The sequence below is a fragment of the Cyanistes caeruleus genome, chromosome 8 (genome assembly GCF_971803275.1).
Source record: "Cyanistes caeruleus chromosome 8, bCyaCae1.hap1.1, whole genome shotgun sequence".
Taxonomy (NCBI): domain Eukaryota; kingdom Metazoa; phylum Chordata; class Aves; order Passeriformes; family Paridae; genus Cyanistes; species Cyanistes caeruleus.
The window spans coordinates 20,617,632-20,636,666 of NC_141708.1; the positions used below are offsets into that span (position 1 = coordinate 20,617,632).

General features: G+C 37.9%; 1 protein-coding gene across 8 annotated transcripts in view; it reads left to right on the forward strand.

The window, feature by feature from the left end:
• Window positions 1-19,035, forward strand: part of ZSWIM8 (zinc finger SWIM-type containing 8) — a 55,022-nt gene that overhangs the window by 14,805 nt on the left and 21,182 nt on the right. For 7 of the 8 annotated variants that reach the window (XM_023929420.2, XM_023929423.2, XM_023929422.2 and 4 more), the window contains exons 2-8: window positions 6,205-6,358; window positions 7,523-7,617; window positions 12,303-12,475; window positions 14,196-14,303; window positions 17,084-17,165; window positions 17,762-17,882; window positions 18,220-18,421. In XM_023929420.2, coding sequence (XP_023785188.2) covers window positions 6,205-6,358; window positions 7,523-7,617; window positions 12,303-12,475; window positions 14,196-14,303; window positions 17,084-17,165; window positions 17,762-17,882; window positions 18,220-18,421 — 935 coding nt within the window. Of the gene's footprint in view, window positions 1-2,595; window positions 2,731-6,204; window positions 6,359-7,522; window positions 7,618-12,302; window positions 12,476-14,195; window positions 14,304-17,083; window positions 17,166-17,761; window positions 17,883-18,219; window positions 18,422-19,035 lie in introns of those variants that run through there. The other variant, XM_086901027.1, reaches the window with a different exon arrangement.

The following is a 19,035-nucleotide window of genomic DNA, read 5'->3' on the forward strand; positions in this document are numbered from 1 at the left end:
ATTGAAGACAGCTGTGAGTCAGTATTTGAATATTACATTGTGTCTTCTGGTTTTCAGATGCTTCATTCTGCCTGTAGTCAAGCTAGACTATGACTGGGTGCAGATGCAGCTCCCTGTGTCCGTTCAGCTGCCAGGCTCTGATGTAGGAGGGTCTTGCTTCAGCTTCGGGGTCTTCACCCCTCAGCTTGCCTGTTGGTTTTGTTCCCTTGTGCTGTATTTGGGACAAGAAAGTGGTACCTGTTCTTGGTGTCTGCTCAGTCCTTGTGTCTACTGGGCTGCTCTAAGAGCTCCAGCTCCAGCTGAACTGAAGCAGCCTGTGATGTGTGTTCACTTTGAACATCACTGAGACCCAGCTGTGTGATTTGAAGAGATCATATGCAGCTGAGAGATCTTTTGAAGGCAAATTAATCCCTAATTGTAAGCAACTGAATACTGGTCTGAAAGAGGGCATCTTGACTGAGGTTTTTGTTCATTATCTAGTGTGCTTCTTTGGATAGTGTACTCTCAGCATATGTCTAGCTGATCTGTCTTTTGCTATATGATAGAGCTTCAGAACTGCTCCAGCAGTTCATCTGTGAGCCTTTACAATGGAAATTTCTCATGCTGTTCAATTTGGTTGTGCTCTTTTATTCCAAATCCTCTTTCCCCTTACTTTGACCCATTTTGGTATGGGTGTTTACAGGTAAATAGTTCAATTGTTTTAAGTGCTTGTATGTTACCTCTCTTTATTTTGTATGGTTAAATTTATGTTGGTTATTTCAGTTGCATTTTTATGTTAAGCATTTAGTTTTCTTCCGGAGCTTGGTGGCTGTGGTTCAGTACCACCATATGTTCCAAGTCCTACAGGCACAGAGTAGCTGAAAAATCTCTTCCACCTAGGTGGAGAACTTTTCCTTTATCTCTTTGAAAGCATAACTGTCCTGCTTGTGACTGGACCATGAATTAATTTGATTGTAGTCAGTCTGATTTACTCCCAAAATTGTAATCCCAAGACTGTTCAAGGATGCTCTTACTATTCCATCATCTCTATGTATTATGTATTAGTGCATTATAGATGGACTATGGTTTTTAATAATATTGCCTAAAATTTGGGAAATTTTGTGTAAGTATTCACTACTCATTTCAGAAGTCTGCTTGGAAGCCACAGAGCAGCAAGCAGACACAGATGTGTCTTGTGACCCTTACTGCTTATGTAGGCTGCAAGGATATTAGTTCAACTCTTCTGATGTTCCCTTTTTGTTGACTTTGTAGGGCTGGGACGTACCGAGGCAAAATGTTAGTGTGATAGAAAACCAGCTGATGGTGGTGTATCTGTGACCCATTTAATCTGTTCTGCTCGTAATTAACACCTCTGAATACAGAACTAAAATTCATGTACCTCGTAGATGGAGCTTTCCATGAGAAATACCTGTGAAGGAAGAGAAAGTGTCTCATTTTCAGACTTTTGCAAAATGCTTCTGGTTCATACCACGTGGCTTATCCTCAGTTCAGAGATGGATTTTGTCTATTTTTAATAGACATGTTGCTTTTTATAAGATGTTGATTATATGGTAAAATGGAAGAAGAAAAGGAAGTATAAGCAATGGCCTAAATGCCTTGAATATAATTTATTTGAAATAACAAGTACATTGTTAATTAAAAGGCTTATGTTTCATTTTGCAATGTTCACCTTGGGAAACTGTTTTCAAAGTACATTCACAGCATTCACTCTCAAGTATTACGGAGTTAAAGACAAATGTGAAGTTTTCTGATATTTGTTGCCGAGCTTGAGCCCTGAAGAACTCTATTTCCCTGGCACCTACTTCTTAAAGATATCAATTCAGAATAAATTTCTAGAAAGAAAAAAACCCCACAAGAGAATAAACTAAAACCAACAGCAGAATTTTAGAAGGAAATGTACAGAAAACAGTAAGAAAACAAATCTTTTTAAGGAGCTGGTTTTAGGTATGTTATGATTAAGGGCAGTGATTCCTCTGCTTGCCTGTTTGAGAATTATCAGCACTTTTTGGATTTTTGTAAAATAGGTTTTGTAGCATCCCCCCCCATACTTCCTTCACCAGTCAAGATTGAACTCTGCATATTTCCTCTTGGTTTTACTGGCCTTCTCAATTTAGCTTTAGATATCAGAGGTGATTCAGTTAATTTTCTTCATCTTGTTTTGTGTGTAGTTATATTACTTTGTTACTCTGTTACATTTAGGACAGAAGCCACTGAGAAAGGTGAGGGGAAGAGTCAGATGGGGACCAGGGATTACTATAAAATCAAAGCTGTTGACTCCTCTCTGAAAAGATAATGCAGCGTAACATGCTATTTTTTCTGAAGTTATATATAGGGAAAGCAATGTGTCTTATCTTTGTACCATGTCTTTTCTCTTGCTGTGAATTTTGTTCACTTGCATTTGTATTCATTTACTTGTATGTATAGTTTACTTTAAGGATGTGTGAAATGAAAGTAACTCAATGGGAATAACCTTATAACAGATAAATTCAGTGTTTAGCCCAGTTGTTTTTTCTTTGTTGTGTTTTAATAGCTCTTTGGTATTCTCATGGTCCCTGTTCTGCTGATTATTCAAGCCATTTCTTCTCTGTTTTTCAGTTACTGTGCTGAAGGAATACTACTAGCTCATTTTGAACATGATCTGTTTTTATGAGTAATTGTTGGCTGCAACTTATTACAGCCTACCCTGTAATAGGAAAGGTTAAGCAACTGCTACACATTCATCTCTGTGTGGTAAGTCCTGCTGGCACAGAAGTTGTTCTGTTAGTGAAAATGCAGGTTTGTGTGCGCAGCTTGTGTTGGCTGTTTTGGGGTCAGGTGTTTTGTTGTTGTTGTTCCAGCAGGAATAATTGCATCTGTGCTAAAGTTTTAGCTGTTACAAAATGGCTATAAAAATCAAACCTGTAATTCATGTAAAGCAGTAGCAAAAAGCCAGGATAGTACTCATCAAAGCTGCATGTTCTGTGTGGCAGTAGGAATAAATAACGAGGTGTAATTTATTCAGGATGGTTCAGATATGCTTGATCTTGCATTTTAGGTAGGAGATATAGATAGATGGCTTCTCAGAATCCCTTCCAGACCTGGGTTTTCTTAGTCATTTAACCTGTGAGAATTGTTTCAGGTTGCTTATGCTCTACTTGTGACTCTATTCTTCCAAGACTTGAAATGTACTTTTTGTTCTGCTTGGATCATGTCTGCTTCCCAAGAGCAAATAGGGATTCTTGCTAGTTTTGCTCCACAATTAAAATTATCTTCTCCCTTGGATAATTTTATCTCAAGAATGAGTTCACTGCTGTATAATTTTTTTAATATTAAACTTGAAGTCTTCCTTCCTATACCTATCTTTGCTTTCTCAGCAAAAGCTATGGTGCTTTCTCCTTTACTTTTTTAACAGACTTCCTTTTTACTTCCTGGCTAAAAATATTTGTTATAGAACCCGAGAGTACCTTTTGTCTGTTTTATTGATAATACCTATTGATACAAGTGTGTATGAATCTATCTACAAGTATGTAAGTATATAAAGTATACTTATATACAAGTATATAAATCCACCAACCTAGAATTCATGTATCCAGAAATAAACTTTTTGAATAGATCTCCTTTTGGGGCTCAGATGACTTTATTTGAAGTCTAGTTTTACCACCAAAGTAGAACTGTCTAGCTGAATTTACAGGAGAAAAAAGGGAAAAGACCCTCTAATGCTGCTCTGAGCCATATTGCAGGTAGGATTGTCTCACCTTGGCTACATGGGCAACTACCTGCTTGAAACTTGGGGCAGTTTAACTTCTTAATTTTAGCACTTACATGTGTACCAGGATAGCTACTGTGAATACACCCACCTTGGAGTATTTTCTACTTTTCAGTTAATTTCTACTATTTTTTCCCATCTATCTTTTTGCTTTAGAACAGTGCATAGTTTAATAAGTAAGACTTGTTTTTTTCCCCTCCAGGTTTTACTTCTTTATTTTGTTTTTACTGCCTTATTCTGAAGATGTTTCAGCTGTGTGCTCTGAGTTATGCCACATAATTGGCCACCTGTTTTTTGCTTATTACTACTAACACAGTACAGCTGATGAATCAGTTAATGGGTTCAGTGCAAAGTCAGCCTTACCTTACTTCACTGTGTACAGTTATTAAAATCAAGCTGGCTGACTTGTGCTAGACTTGTGCTAGAGCAGGTGAGGAGTTCTCATGTTGTAGCATTTCTAATCTAACCTTCATACCTAGCACCAGATCTTTATAAAAAGAAATGGTAAAAGGGATTACCATTCAGGCTGAAGGCTTGCAGCTCTCAAAATAATGCGCAGGTGTTTCAATCAGTACTGAAGTAGTTTTTTGGGCCTTTTACCTTGTAGAGGTTGTTTAGGTGTTAGCTCTTTTCTAGTATTGTATAATGAGATAACTGAATAGAATACCTCTGTAGAATAACTGCATTTTAAACAATGCAAAATACCTCTCCTTTCATTGCTCAGAGTAATTTCAAGTATGGAAGTGCCTCAATTTGGACTCAATTCTGTGGTATCTACTACTATTGTAGCAGCAGGAATGATATTAATTTGACTATGTTTCACTAATTAAAAACAGTACACTTTTTAGAGACTAATTAAAAGCAGTATGTTTTTTAGTGACTTGATGAAAGCTTTACACCTGTTTTGGTTGTCAAAAGTGTAAATGAAATTACTTTTCTGCTATAAGCTTGTTTATCTGTTAGCTGTAGAGAAAGGGGCACATCTTTTTGCAATGTGGTTCATTTTATAATCTGCTTCTCTCACATTTTTGAATGGGATTCTAGCACTGTAAAACAGAGACTGGATCTATAACATAGAGTAAAAATCACTGGTTGTAGAGAAACAACCCTGATGGTAAAAATTCATTCTGTCTGAGAGAAGGGAATAGTAGCTAATTAATCTAATTTCACTGAAGAAAACCAAACAGAAATGTGGATGTTTGAAAACTGGGGATTTTTCCGTATTTATGTAATCCTTTCATTTGTCAGGTCTGCTCAGTGCTGGGGGAGATGTTGGCTGCTTTGCTGTGTGCATGCACTTTGAAAGCCCTCTCCTTATGCGATTTTTCCCAGCTGTTGGGACTGGAGGGTGTCTCTAGGCAGAGGGTGAGAAAGTGCTTACTGACATCAGGGCTTAAGTTTTCCTTTGATATGCGGCCTGGAGGCTGGTGTGGAGGGAAAGCTGAGGGCCAGATCGGTTTGCATCCTGCCTTCCAGTGGTGTTTTAGAGGCTGGTGAGGGAGGTGAAGAGACTTAACATTGACTATCTGAAACTGAATTAATGAGGGGTTTGGAAGATGGGGGTATGAAGGCTGCTGTAGTGATAGGTCAGGAGGTGATCTCAGTAAAGCAGGGATGTACTTGCAGATAAGACAAGTCTAGCATTTTGTATAAAGTGTAATCTAGGTCAGAGCAAAGCAGAAAGGTAAGGGTTCTATAGTCTGATGATAAGAAATCTTAATCCGCAGGTAAAAACTTAAAACGTGGAGTTAGTTTGGTAGAAAGGTGATGCTTTCTTAAGCATCTTCTTTTCTTTAATAAATTTATTATATAAAAGCTCTTATTGCCTTCAGGTAAGATCTTCATGAGCTAGTGTAGTCAGCTCTGCACTGACACATGAATTCCCAGTTGCTTCTCTAAAGAACTCCAATATAAAGATAGGTATCATATGAAAGATGGAGGTGAAGGGAATAAACCAACAAATTTAAATTAAAACCTTGTAAATAGCTGAATGCAGAATATTGTCAAAAAAAGTCAACACTAAGGTTCCTGGATATAACCATTCCATTGCTATTTGTTCACATATGTTGTATTAGTTCTCTGTGTAAACTGGAGTTCGCAGAATGTTGCTGCCTTGTCGTAACCAAAATGTGTGAAAAATACTTGGTTACCTTAAGTCTTGCTAAACAAGGTCAGTTTTGTCAGGAGGCAAACTGCTAGGCTGATGCAGCTCTTTAGGCCAAGGACTGATTTTTTTTTTTGGGTTGTGTGCCCACGCCCTGAGTGACTGAAAAGAAATGTGGAGTTGAGAGACAACTCTTCAAGAGATTTCTGTGCTGATTTTTACTATCCATCAAAGATGGTCTTTAACGTGGTGAGATAAAAGAGAAAGTGGAAGAGCTCCCTGCTTTGACATCTTTAGCCTCTCACAAGTTTTATTCTCTGAATGGCTAATTGTGTTTTGTTTCTTTTCTTGCAAGATGGGCTGGTGATCCCATTGGTGGAACTCTCTGCAAAACAGGTTGCATTTCACATTCCATTTGAGGTGGTGGAGAAAGTTTATCCTCCAGTGCCTGAACAACTGCAACTTCGAATCGCCTTCTGGAGCTTCCCAGAAAATGAGGAGGATATCAGGTAACAAATACTATTTATTTTTCACTGATGCTTAAGAAAAGGTTCTGTTCACTTGAGGAGAATCATCGTCCTTTTAATATCCTGTATTGGTGCTTCTGTGGCTCTCACGTGCCTTTTGTAATACATGGATAGATTACTGTGTGATATGCTGTGATATGGGGCTTTATTCTGGGGTGAGCTGCCTTGCATATGTGTCAGGAAAACCACATAGATATCTAGGTTCTGTCTGTAAAAGATAGCAATATAAACGTACCCTTTAGTTTGACTAACAGTAGGCCAGCTTGTAGACTTTTGTCCTTATATTAGTCTTATGAAGTCGTCTTTCCAGTTTGAACTGGTTGCTGGAGTCAGAGCTTTAACTGGGTTCAGAAATTTCCAAAGAGGGCTTGCTGAGTGTGCTGTGCAAGCCTTTTGTTCATGTAAATAGGAGAACCAAAATTTGCTGAATACACCAGTGATCAGAGTTGATATAGTCAGATGAATATATTTCTTATGTTTCCACATTATCTGTGTGACGATATAGTCAAAGATTTTCTGGTTTTAGATCTATTTCTAAGCTTTGCTGAAGCTTTTACATTATAGGAGGTCTACCCATGTAACTATGCATTCAGAATTTTGTTCCAAAGTAGTGATACTATACTCTTTTAGAAAGAGTCTTGTTGAAAGTTCTTGGGTATGTTTGTCTAAGGTTCAGGTATCAGATGGGGGAGGTAATGTCAGAAGTGCTGATGTAAGATCACCTGCTAAGGAATAGAGCAAGCCAACTGGTTGTATATGCTCATTGTTCTGATGAACACAGATATAAAGAAACCTCACAAGAGCACACAGATAATTAGTCTAGAAGGAGTTTATACTGTGACATGCTAATGTTAGACCTTGAACTATACTTTACTATATAAAGACTTAGTTTTAGACTATGAATGAATTTGCATTTCAGAGCCTTAGGTGGAAATTCCTAAAACTGCTAGTGGCTATACACAAACTCAGTTAGAAAGAGACTAGCAATTTTTTATGGTTGAATTGTAATGTCAAAATAGCAGGAGAGATCTAGTCTTTGTATTCAAGATAACAAGGGTTTTTCAAAGCCATGTCAGCAAAGAGGATAATACTGTGAAGTTCCTCAAAACCAGAACGATCCTGACACATTCTGTTTATGTCTTGCAGGTTGTACTCATGCTTGGCGAATGGCAGTGCAGATGAGTTCCAGCGAGGGGAACAGCTCTTCCGGGTGAGGGCTGTCAAAGACCCTCTCCAGATAGGTAAGAACAGTGGAGCTTCATGTCTCTAGATACTTCAGAGTCCCAAAATCATATCTGCAATGGGACAACAGTGCTATGACCATGTCTCAAAAAAAGCTTTTCTGGCATCCTAGCTGAAGCTCCCTGCAAAATTTGTTCTTTCTAATGTCTTTAGCTAAATGCTGTGTTTTATTTTGGCCTCAGTCAGCTCAGCTGTGAAATGGACTAAAAGGTCAGAAATGTTCTGATCCTTAATCTGTTTTAGGATTTTGAAAAAAACTGTATAGGATACCTTTTTCTCTGTAATGCTTAAATTCCTCATTGCTAAAGAGAACTTGACTTTGTAGCTATCTGATCAGATGATCAATGCCTAAAGTGCCTGTATGGCACAGAGGAAGGTTTATTCTTGTAGCAAAAGAGTTTTATTAATAGTAGTTATTAATGTAGCATTTTGGCAGATGGAAATCCTTCTTGTTGGATAGTGGGTTTTATAGCTTCTCCTACTATCTTGTTCTTTTTATTCTTTTTGACTACAGAAGCTAATCTTATCTATACAAAGAGTTGGACTCTGGATTTTTTCATTAAATCCTTTGAAGCAAAGAAGAATATTTGTGATAGCTTTTTCAGTGACAGCTGTTTGACCAGAAGGTATTATGTAAAATAAAGGTACTACTGGTATGTTGAGGTGTCAGTCCCATACAGTTGTTTTTTTTCTGTGAGTGTAAGCTTCAGAATCAGAGTATTATTTGGCATGTGGGAAGTGAGCCTGTTGTAATAACAAAAATGATAATATAAAAAACTGTATAATGTTAAGGAGGAAATTTCTTATATTTTCATGTGATGGGGGATAGAGACTTCTGTGGGCTTGTTTAGTTATTAGAACCAGGAATACTTAACCCTCAGTGATGAGTGAAATTAATAAATTTAGGTAAAGAACCCTTAGCGAATAAAAGGGACATGTACTATAGAGATTTGGAGAGAACGAAAAGAGAGAGAGTTTGCGATATGCAAACTGCAGGAGACTGATGAACTGTTATCTGAATATAGGGTAAAGCTTCCAAAAGGGTATTACCTGGTCCAGTGTCTATTGTAATAGCAATAGCAGGAATTTTTGGGAATAGAAGTGAAAATGGGAATGGAAGTGAATTATGTACGAAGAATAAGATTTCATACGTAAGTCAGTACTCACACATAAGTCAGATTGAGTTAAAACTACCTTGTTATAGTGTCAGTGAGCTGTCAGTAGGACCAGATAGTAATTTTGGAATGTCAACATTGATTTGGAAATTTTGCTAAATAGGATTAAACTGACTCTTGAGGGCATTTATAATCTTCCAATGTCATGACTGAAGTGCTGAGAGAAACCCCTAAAGGAATCTGCTAAACTTCAGGAGCCAAATGTTTGAGAGAGAAAATGAGTTAAAAAGCAGCTTGCTGAAATCTAGTAATTCCTGGGACTTATACAGTGGAAAAGAGCAAAGTATTTGATAGACAGTAAAAGACTGTGGTCAGCACTTGTTTCAGTAATACATTAAAAAGGTGATGAGGTGTAAAGCAATGTACATGAACAAAGGCTAGGAATATTAGTGCAAAACTTGTGGCTGGGGGAACAGAAGAGTAAGGAAGAAGAGATGGTGAGTGATACAAGGGGAAAACTTCTCAAGTGCACATAGAAACAACTGTGATCCTTGACAAAGGATTATGTGTGTGGAAGGAAGGGAAGAAACTTTGTATAAATAGTAATGTTGCCTTGCCCTTAGTAGAGGAACTGTATCTAATTGTGGGGATTTGTTTTCCATTAATAGCGGCCCAGAAATGGAGCAGCAGAGATAGGGTGAATATATTTTCAGTTGTCCACTCCAAATGATTTTAAGGTGTGTAGTTGCAGTATTGAGTTTCATACACTGACAAATGGGAGAAGAAACACGGGAAATGAAGCAGCTCTTGAGCGGGGGATTGATTTGGAGAGGGATTGAGCAGTGCATTGTGATACTGTGTTCAGTTGGACAAATCTTGACTTGTGCTTTGTGCTCTTTTTGTCCCATTTCCCTTTGTAGATTTATTTTTTAACCATGCATAATCTTAGTCATTTTGTCCACATGCATATCCATATCCATAATTTCTGAACAGTAGTGCCTGTTCACTACATTCCAAACCCCCAATTTTTTACAGCTTTCTACTGTATATACACATGGGATTGGCTTTTGTAGATCTTCTCCCTACATTCTCTTTGTAGCTGTCGCATACCCACATCGTTGCATTGAAGACATTATCGCTGTTATTAAATGGGTGTGTTTAGATTTCAGGGACTTCTTTTCTGTCTTAGTTTCTTTTTAATAGCTGAGGAAGGCAGCAGCAGGTTCAGTTTGGATTCTAACTTGTCACCTCCTTCAACAGTGTCTCCACTTTTTAGAGGTTCTCCTGTCTTGGCTTAAAACAAACACCCGTCCAAAATTGCCTTGCTTTGTACTTCTGTATAAAAGCTTTTGTTCAGCTCTTGCTTTCCCCTTTTTTAAAAAAATTCCTTAACTAGGCAGAGATGTGTGTTTTCTGTTACTTTTGTAGGGGCATCAGAACTGTCCCTACAACAGTAACAAAATAGCAATGAAGAAAGGCATGTTGAATGAATTGATGTGGAACCTGGGGACATGATTTAGTGGTGAACGGTGCAGTGCCTGGTTAATGCTTAGGGTAGATGATCCTAGGGGTCTTTTCCAACATCAAAATTTTGTGATTCTTTAATTTTTCCTGGTAAAAGAAACCATTAATTATAATCCAGATTGCTTTCCTCACATAGTTTCCTGTACCATCCCACAAACAATTGTTCAGTACAGCGAGATTGCTGTTGCAAAAGAATTAACTGGGCAGTGCTGCTTGAATTAGCATTGTAAGTGTCAGATGTGTTTGTCAAGCTGCAGATTGATTTGGAGCTTGTAATATGTCGTGTTAAACTCCTTAGATTTTGTCTCTTTTTATAAGTGTTCTTCCCTTGTTGCATTACCAGTTAACTGTTTCATAAACAAAGAAAAATGTCATGGTAGGGGCTAGGCAAGAGCTTGTAGCAGGAATTGTCTTCTCTAACACCTTTTGTGTATTTTCTTTTTTGCAGTGAAACAGAATTGCTGTGATTCCAATTTGTGAAATGCTTAATATGCTTATGTGAAAGTCAGAGCATTACTCTGAGATGCTTTTGGTATAACAGAAGGACTAGCTGAACTGTTTGGGTTGTATTAACCAAATGTGGAGCATAAATTAGAACTGTATCTGGTAATAAGCAGCACAGTAATTTTGTGTGAATGCCTTCTTTTGTTTTGATTCTGTTCCAATTGCTAAAATGGCTGAAGAATTTGCGTGGCGTTATGTGCACTAATCAAAATAATCACTCACATTAGGGAGAGTATTTGAATTGTGAACAGAAAAGATAGGTTAAGCAAGGTAAGAGCAAATTTGTATTGGTATTGGGATTTTATTTTAATATATATTAAAATATATAAATATATGGGGATTATATTTTATATTATATTTATATTTTAAGAAGGAAATTATGCACATTATTTTAAATGAAATAAATTTAGTAGGTCAGATGCATACCTGAACACCATCATTTTTATGATCTCACGATATCATAATAAAATCTTAGTAGTGTGGATTTATAATCTACTTTGTCTTCATGATGGAGAAGCTATCATCTGTCCCAAGCCATATTTTTCCATTTAAGGTAGACTGTTGGACTCTAGTTTGGTTATGACTTCGATGCCCTGGTGCTTTCTGTGCTTCATTAAAACTGAATTCCAGATTAGCAAAAAGGTTCTGAGGCTGATACTCATTGCTGTAGAAGATGACTAACTGCTGAGAGGCACCTTCAGGAAAGGCAGAGATTCATGCTCCTGCTGGCCTTCTGATCGGTGTGTCCTTCTGGATGAGCAACATCTCCAGAGGAAGCTGCATTATGAGTACAACTCATATGCACTGTTCATGAGTTTACATGGAACTAAGCCTTGTTAAGGTCCTTTGTCATAATTTTTTTGCTTATGGTCACTGGTTAATGGGGCTAGATTAATTCAAGTGTTATTTCTAAAATTTCTCCTCTCCATTGTTTTTAGTCTAATCAAGAGGTTTTGCATGTCTTTCTGAGTTCATGATTTGTAAAAAAGGGATATTAACAAAATTGCGACGTGGTGCATAATTTATGACAAATGGGTAGTTTCTGAAGCCATACAGTGGAAGGAAATGTTCAGGTTAAGTGCTGCCTTCTTTAGTTGACTGTGAAATTGTGAAAATTGATTGACTTGGAAATAATTCTGAAGAAATCAGCTGGCCCATTCTGCACTGCTGCGAGTTAGCACAGAAGTTATGCCTAAAATGTGTATAGACTAGCTTTGACCCTGTAAACAAAACCTGACACTTTCCAGGGATGATTTTATCCAGTTTTGCTTTTCTCTGTTAGATAATAAGAGAAATTAATTAATGTATGAAAAGCTGGTATGTTGGTAATAACACATTATGTTTCTCTGCTAATGTTTAGGCCATAGTTGGTTGGGAAGAAAAAAGTACTGGAGGCTCTAGATCCGTGTCCATCCTTATATGGATGTTGTTGCCAGACATATTGTTTAAGTGTTTAAGTAGCATATACCTGTATTTCTGTGCTGGCTGAACCTTTTCCCCAAATACCCAAAGAGTAACTTTGGACTTGTGAATTTCCACAGGCTTCCACCTGAGTGCCACTGTGGTGCCCCCACAGATGGTGCCCCCCAAGGGTGCGTACAACGTGGCGGTGATGTTTGACCGGTGCCGGATCACGTCATGCAGCTGCACCTGCGGGGCCGGGGCCAAGTGGTGTGCTCACGTCGTGGCGCTCTGTCTCTTCCGCATCCACAATGTAGGCATCTAGCACAGCTCTGCTCTCCCCTGGGTGCCTTCTCCCTGTCTCTCCTCAGTACAGTTCTATGCAACACACACTCTCTTTTGGGTAATGGTTCTTGACGCTCCTTTGGTTACTGATTGTGCAAATGTCTACGTGTGGTTGCGGTCTGCAGGCTGAATTGTCTGAGGCCCTAAACTCCAGACTGTCCTTTGGTAATGTGTAGATTCCTAAGGATGGATACTGAATGCTTTTTGGCCCCTTTCTGTTTCTCACTTAAATGCTAAAATCACTCATTATTTCTTCATCTCTGAAAAGAGTGGAAGGTCACCAATAGTTAGTCTTTTATTAAAAGTCTTTGTCAGTACAGGATTTAGAAGCTCATTTTTTATGTTGTTTGATCAGAGTGCAGAAGGCAAGTAATTTTGATTATGTTGGCCTTTATGTTCACCAGCCTGTTTTAACACTTACTGAGGTAACTGTCATTTTGACTTGTAGATTTCAAGAAATCAGGTTTATGTTTTTATTTGACTGCTTTTATTCTATATGGCCTTCCATAGATCAAAAAGTAGGCATTTTATATCATAACCAACCTAAGCTGAAAATACGTAGAATCAGTATGAAATACGCCAGTTGAGGGTTTGGTCTTGCATACAGTTGAATTTCCTCTGCTTTGGGGAGCTGAGAAACACAGAGGATTAAGTTTTGATGATTGAAAGGAACTGAAGATTTTCTGCTGTCACAGAACATTTTACAGCTAACATGCTTATGGTCAACTCCAGATCCTTAAATAAGTTCTAATAATCTGCTGAAGCTTGTTAGCATTTCAGAATGGACAAGTGTAATTGGCTTAAATTTATACTATTGTGAAATAATCAGAATACTGGTATACTTTCTGTACTTAGGACTGGAGAGCTGGCAAAAAAGTGGGTTCTGCTTTGAATTCTTAGTTTGAGTTTTAAAAGATGAGTATGGAGAGCGAGGCTAGAAAACAAATCGTGATTTTTATTATTTACACTCAGAAAGTTTGGACCCTGTGTAAGATAAAAAGCATTCTTTTGCCTCCAATCTTTTTTCCACTTAAAAGTGATAGTGAAAGAATCTTTATTTGTATAAACTGACTTCTGACACTAGCAAGTTACAAGCCAAGGTATATTGCTCTATGTAGACAAGAAATATCAGAAGTGTCTTTATTATGAAACTGCTCTTGACTGTGTACAGGTTAAATTTTAAGCAGGACATTTTTGTTATGTAGCGTGAAAAAGGTTAAGAAGCTAGTGGTGAGGTTTTTTATAATCTAATTTGTTCTAAGATATGGAAAGAGATTTTAAGACTGAATTAAGAAACTCTAATGAGATAAATGAGATGGTTGTGGTTCTGTGAAACAGTCCCCCACAGAGCTGGTTCATTTGCCAGAAGCTTAAGGGATAATGTCCTATTTCAGAGGTTTGTTTGTGAAATCTCTGCCAGTATTTGTGCAATTGCTAGCAACAACAGATCTTAAGCACAGCTGTTACATCAGTTTCCTTGAAAAAAACCTCTTAAAACCAGTTTTTATAAAGTCTAGACAGCTTATTTGCATCTTATCTGGAACACACTACATAATTTCAGAGAAAAAAAAATCGGCTATCAAGACTAAGCATGGCATGCATCGGCATAGTAAGTGTTTGTGACACTTCATCAGTTTGCTGGACACAGCTTCATTAATGGTAGTTTGTGTCTCCTTTTCTTTTTTCAGGCATCTGCAGTGTGCTTACGAGCACCTGTTTCTGAGTCTTTGTCTCGGTTACAAAGAGACCAGTTGCAAAAATTTGCTCAGTACCTAATCAGCGAACTTCCACAACAGGTAAGTGGGGACCATGATCTGACTGACAACTTGTTAAATTCAATTACCTTTATTCTGGGTCAATTTATATGATGTCTTTTGTTGGAAAATAACCAGATATTATATTCAATCATGAGCTGCTGGGAAGGCATTCAGGTCTTGCTCTTTTCAGTTTTTCTATTCTATTTTTCTACAATAGTCTAATGCCAAGTAAAAAATTAGAAGTGTCTTAAAAGGAGAAAGAAGAGTGGTGGCTATTCATATCAGCATGAATATATGCTGAGCTTGTGAAAGTTCTAACACAGTAAATCAGTTCATGATTGTTGAATCATGAATCATGAAAGGTCAGCCCAAATCAGCTTGTTTCTTTTTTGTGTGTATGATTAGTTAAGTGGAGAGAATTACCCAGAGAAAGTACTGTATGTGCCTTAAGTGGGCACTTGCTAATGTGCCTAACTGGTAACCTTTTGACTTCCTCCAGTGTAGCTTCTTGGTGATTCATAAAAATCATTCAGTGTAATAGACATGACATTTTTTTAGTCAAAGGCAAAATCTGCTCTCTTATTCTTTAAATATCTGTGTTGTTCAGGGTAAGGTCATTTATATCATCTGCCTAAAATGTTTGCACAAAATACACAAGAATACCCAAGTGATTGTGAAATGTCTGCTTTAAAGTTAAAAGGGCTTGGCAGCTTTTTTATGCTTGTTCAGCTAAAGGAGATTGAGAAAAACTGACCTGCGTGGGTGTCTGTCACATTTCAGCAGTGCATCTGTAACACACTCCTCGTAAGTAGGAGGTAGATTACTGGCAGCATGTGCCTAAAATTGATATTATGGTGCTGTGCTTAGGACACAAAGATATTCTATTGCTAAAACGTCCTATAAAAAATACTAACCTTCTTCTGAGAGGAAGTAGAGGAATTGTATAATGTGAAAGTGATATAAAAATACTGCTTTTCTGTTGCTGAGAGATGAGCACCAGCAGTGTGTGCTTATTGCTGCATTATGTCACAGGCAAAGCTTTTCTTCTCTCCTCAGACTAAGCTTTATGGCACATCTGGTGATTAACAGGGAAGGGCTTCGAAAGGCTAGTAGTGGTAGTAGTTGTTTCCTGAATGGCATGTGATTTGTTTGCACACGCTGTGTGTGCTCCTTTCTGCGGGGTTTATTTCTCCTTTGGTCACGTGTACCAGCTGTGCATCAATAACATCTGGATTAATTAATTATTACAATTTTGCTGGATAATCTGATGCATGCTGCCCAACACTAAAATTAAGGGATTATTGGGAAAGATGTCTTAACCTAAGTTGTGTAATTCCTTTGAAAAAGGCAAGACACACCTCAGATTCTTTCAACAGTCTTATTCCTGGTCTTCAAGATTTCTGGGTGGAGATAGATACACTAATTCCTTGGAACCCCATATTTTGACTACATGATGTAGAATTAGAGTTGGCTGTACGTGTGTTCTATTTTATCCTTATTTCCAGTTTGTGAATGACATGGTACAATATTAAAATGCTGAATTACTTTCATGTGTAAGGGAATGATGGCCATAGAAATGCAGCTAGACATTTTTCAGAATCTCTGTTGAAAGTGTTTTCTGTATCTATGAAAATCATGGAAAAGCAGCTGGAAGTCATTACTTAGTTCTTCATCCAAGCGCTATTTCCCCTTATGAAGCTCGTATTCCTATTCCAATTAAGCACGAATGTCGTAACAAAAAAGATGGAAGGAGAGTCACTGCAGGTCACTGGTGCTTCAGCCTTAAGGTGTGACACTGCTGAGACCTGTGAATTTTCTTAAAATATGTAGTAATGGAAAAAAGGTACAAAATAGCTTAGTGCTGAGTTTGTTTCTTTAGGTGACTGAAATGCAAACTATCCTTCTGAAGCTTTTTTTCTTTCTATCTGTTTGAGATGTATCTGTATTATTTGCAAATACAGGTGTACTGAATGTGCCTTTCTTTACAGTAAGAGTGATCTTTTTTTACATCTGCTGTTATACAGAGAGAGGTGGGGGATATCAGACTTTCTGTTGCAAGTCATTTCAATCCTGATTATGTAGGTTAATAATTTGCCTGTTCTGTTCATACATACTAAAGGCTAAATGGACCTACACTTTCAGCCCAGACTTAGTGAGAGGAAAAAATCTCTTTCTACTGTGTGTTTTTCTTGCAAAAATAGAATGTTAAGGGTATTATCTACGTAGGATTTTACAATCAGTGTGAACCTTCTCTGCTATGCTCTGAGCTAGTCCAGAAGCTATGATTAATTTAGTGCTGAAACTGCATTCATTTACTACTGAATCCCTTTGCTAACTGGATGGTAAATAAGCTAAAGTCTGCCCCAAAAATTATGTGTAGATGTGTTTTATAGTTTGCTCCCCTGCTCCCATTTGCTTGGGTTTTAGAGAAATTATTTAGGAACAAGAAGTAAAGATCTTTCAAAGTGCAAGGATAATGGTGATCTTGGCAGCAGTGGCTTCCCTGAATTTCAAAATTAGTTACAGTATCACTTTCTGTGGGCTCCTATTCCTCAAGAAATGAGAAAGGAGCTAAAAAACTGTGATGCTTTTGTTTACTTCTTAGGGTGTGACTGCAGAAAGTGAGCCTTGCGTGAGCTGTGAGAGGTGTGACAGCTGGTAGTCATTGTGTGATCTTTAGCACCCTCTGTCGTGCTTTCTGAAAAACGTAGCTCTACATTCCGTACTCAAATTGCTGGAGTGTTTCAGTCACAGTCTTTGGCTGGCTGTAGCAGGATAGGAAGTACTGTGTATATTGAAAGTTTGCTGCATGTTTTCAGATTCTTCCAACGGCTCAGCGCTTGCTGGACGAGTTATTATCTTCCCAGTCTACTGCCATCAACACAGTATGTGGGGCCCCAGGTAACTTTAATAGATCTTATTTCAGCAATCTTTATCACAGATAGGAAGAGGATGATAATTCCATTGCTTCAGGTTTCTGATTTGTTAGCCTATAGCTTGGATTGAAGATGAAATCAAGGAAAAGAGATGAGTATTGGCATTTACATGTATATGGCATAACAACAGGCACCTCAGAGTGCTTGCAGAGGAAGGGAGCATCAGGCAATGCACTTTCTAGCAAAGTGTTTTTCTTTTTGATTTGGTATTAAATAGAGACTCCTGGAAATGTTAATTGGCGGGGACCTCTCCCAAGTTCCTGCTTAAAACTGGACTGTTTGCAAGACTAGGCTAGCTGTGACTTGGGGTCACCCAACTAACTGTTGGTTACCAGAGATGTTAGAACATTCCTATTTTAGTTCTGCATTACTCTTCTGGTCAAGAAGAAGCTGCTAATTTAATGTTGTTAATGTTGAAAGTAATTTAAGATAATTCTGAGTAGGGTGTTCAGCAATGGGTGAAATAACTTGGGTAGCACTGCCTGTGTACTCTGTGGTTGGGCACATAGAGTAAAATGTCTTCAAAGCTCGCAGACTGTAAATGTGTTTTTCTTTTGTAAGATCCCACTGCTGGACCTTCTGCCTCAGATCAAAGCACCTGGTACTTAGATGAATCTACTTTGAGTGATAACATAAAGAAAACCCTTCATAAATTCTGTGGACCCTCTCCTGTTGTTTTTAGGTAAGCTGTTTGCCATTTAAGGGAAAATGGGACATTCATGTGATCTGTAAATTCATTCGCCATATACTCTGTATGCCTTGGACTGAAGGATGCTCAGTTTCATGGTTACTCTTCTGGACTGTACTTTTGTGTAGCTTCTGCAGTGTTATTTCAGTAGAGCAGACTGTGTACACTTTTGCTCGTGTGGTGTTCTTGAGGTTGTTATGCATTCTGTCTTTTAGGTTACTCATGTCTGTGCCATTGAGGGACAAATATTTCTGGATACAGATTATTATCAGGAGTTTGTATGACTCCTTGATTTAATTTTTTTCTCCTTATTCTTCTTCTTTATGTACAGTGATGTGAATTCAATGTATCTGTCTTCCACTGAGCCACCAGCTGCTGCTGAGTGGGCTTGTCTGCTGCGTCCCCTGCGAGGAAGAGAACCTGAAGGAATCTGGAACTTGCTTTCCATCGTGCGGGAAATGTTTAAGAGACGGGATAGCAATGCAGCTCCTTTGCTGGAGATTCTGACTGACCAGTGTCTCAACTATGAGCAGGTATCTCTTTACTTGGAGTGGGGGATGTTTTGAGGAGCCAAGCAGAGCCAGTAACTGGTGCTTTGTGTCTGTACAACCCATGGCTGAATACAGTTATTTTAGTAGCTTACGTGTGTTGTACGCATGTGCTTCTCCACACTAAAAGGATGCTACGATTTGCTCTTCTTCTGATTTAATGGTGTCCTAGTAATACTGTATGCCCCAAATAATTCATCTAACATGAGTATGTAGAGTCTGATTTCTTTTGTTCAACGTATTTGATTAGATTTCTTCCAAGTCAAGGCGATTTATTTTGCTGTTGTTTTGTTTCTGTTTTTTTTTTTTAAACAAAATACGTCATGTATAAGCTGACATTTTGATAAAAACTAAATACATATGTTGTGATAGAATCTCAGATTCTTTTGTTATCTTTAGGGAAGATATATTTTGGTGGATTGAAGCAATACTTTTAAAATTTTTGTTAAAATAATATTAGAAAAAAAAAATTCCTTTGACAGTTCAGGACTTTGATCTCAGTCTGTAATGTAAATTGTGGTGTAAGTTTCCTTATTGCTCCATCCCATACCTCGACTTTGAGCAAGTAAGGAAATGCTTCTTTTATCACATTTGTTCAC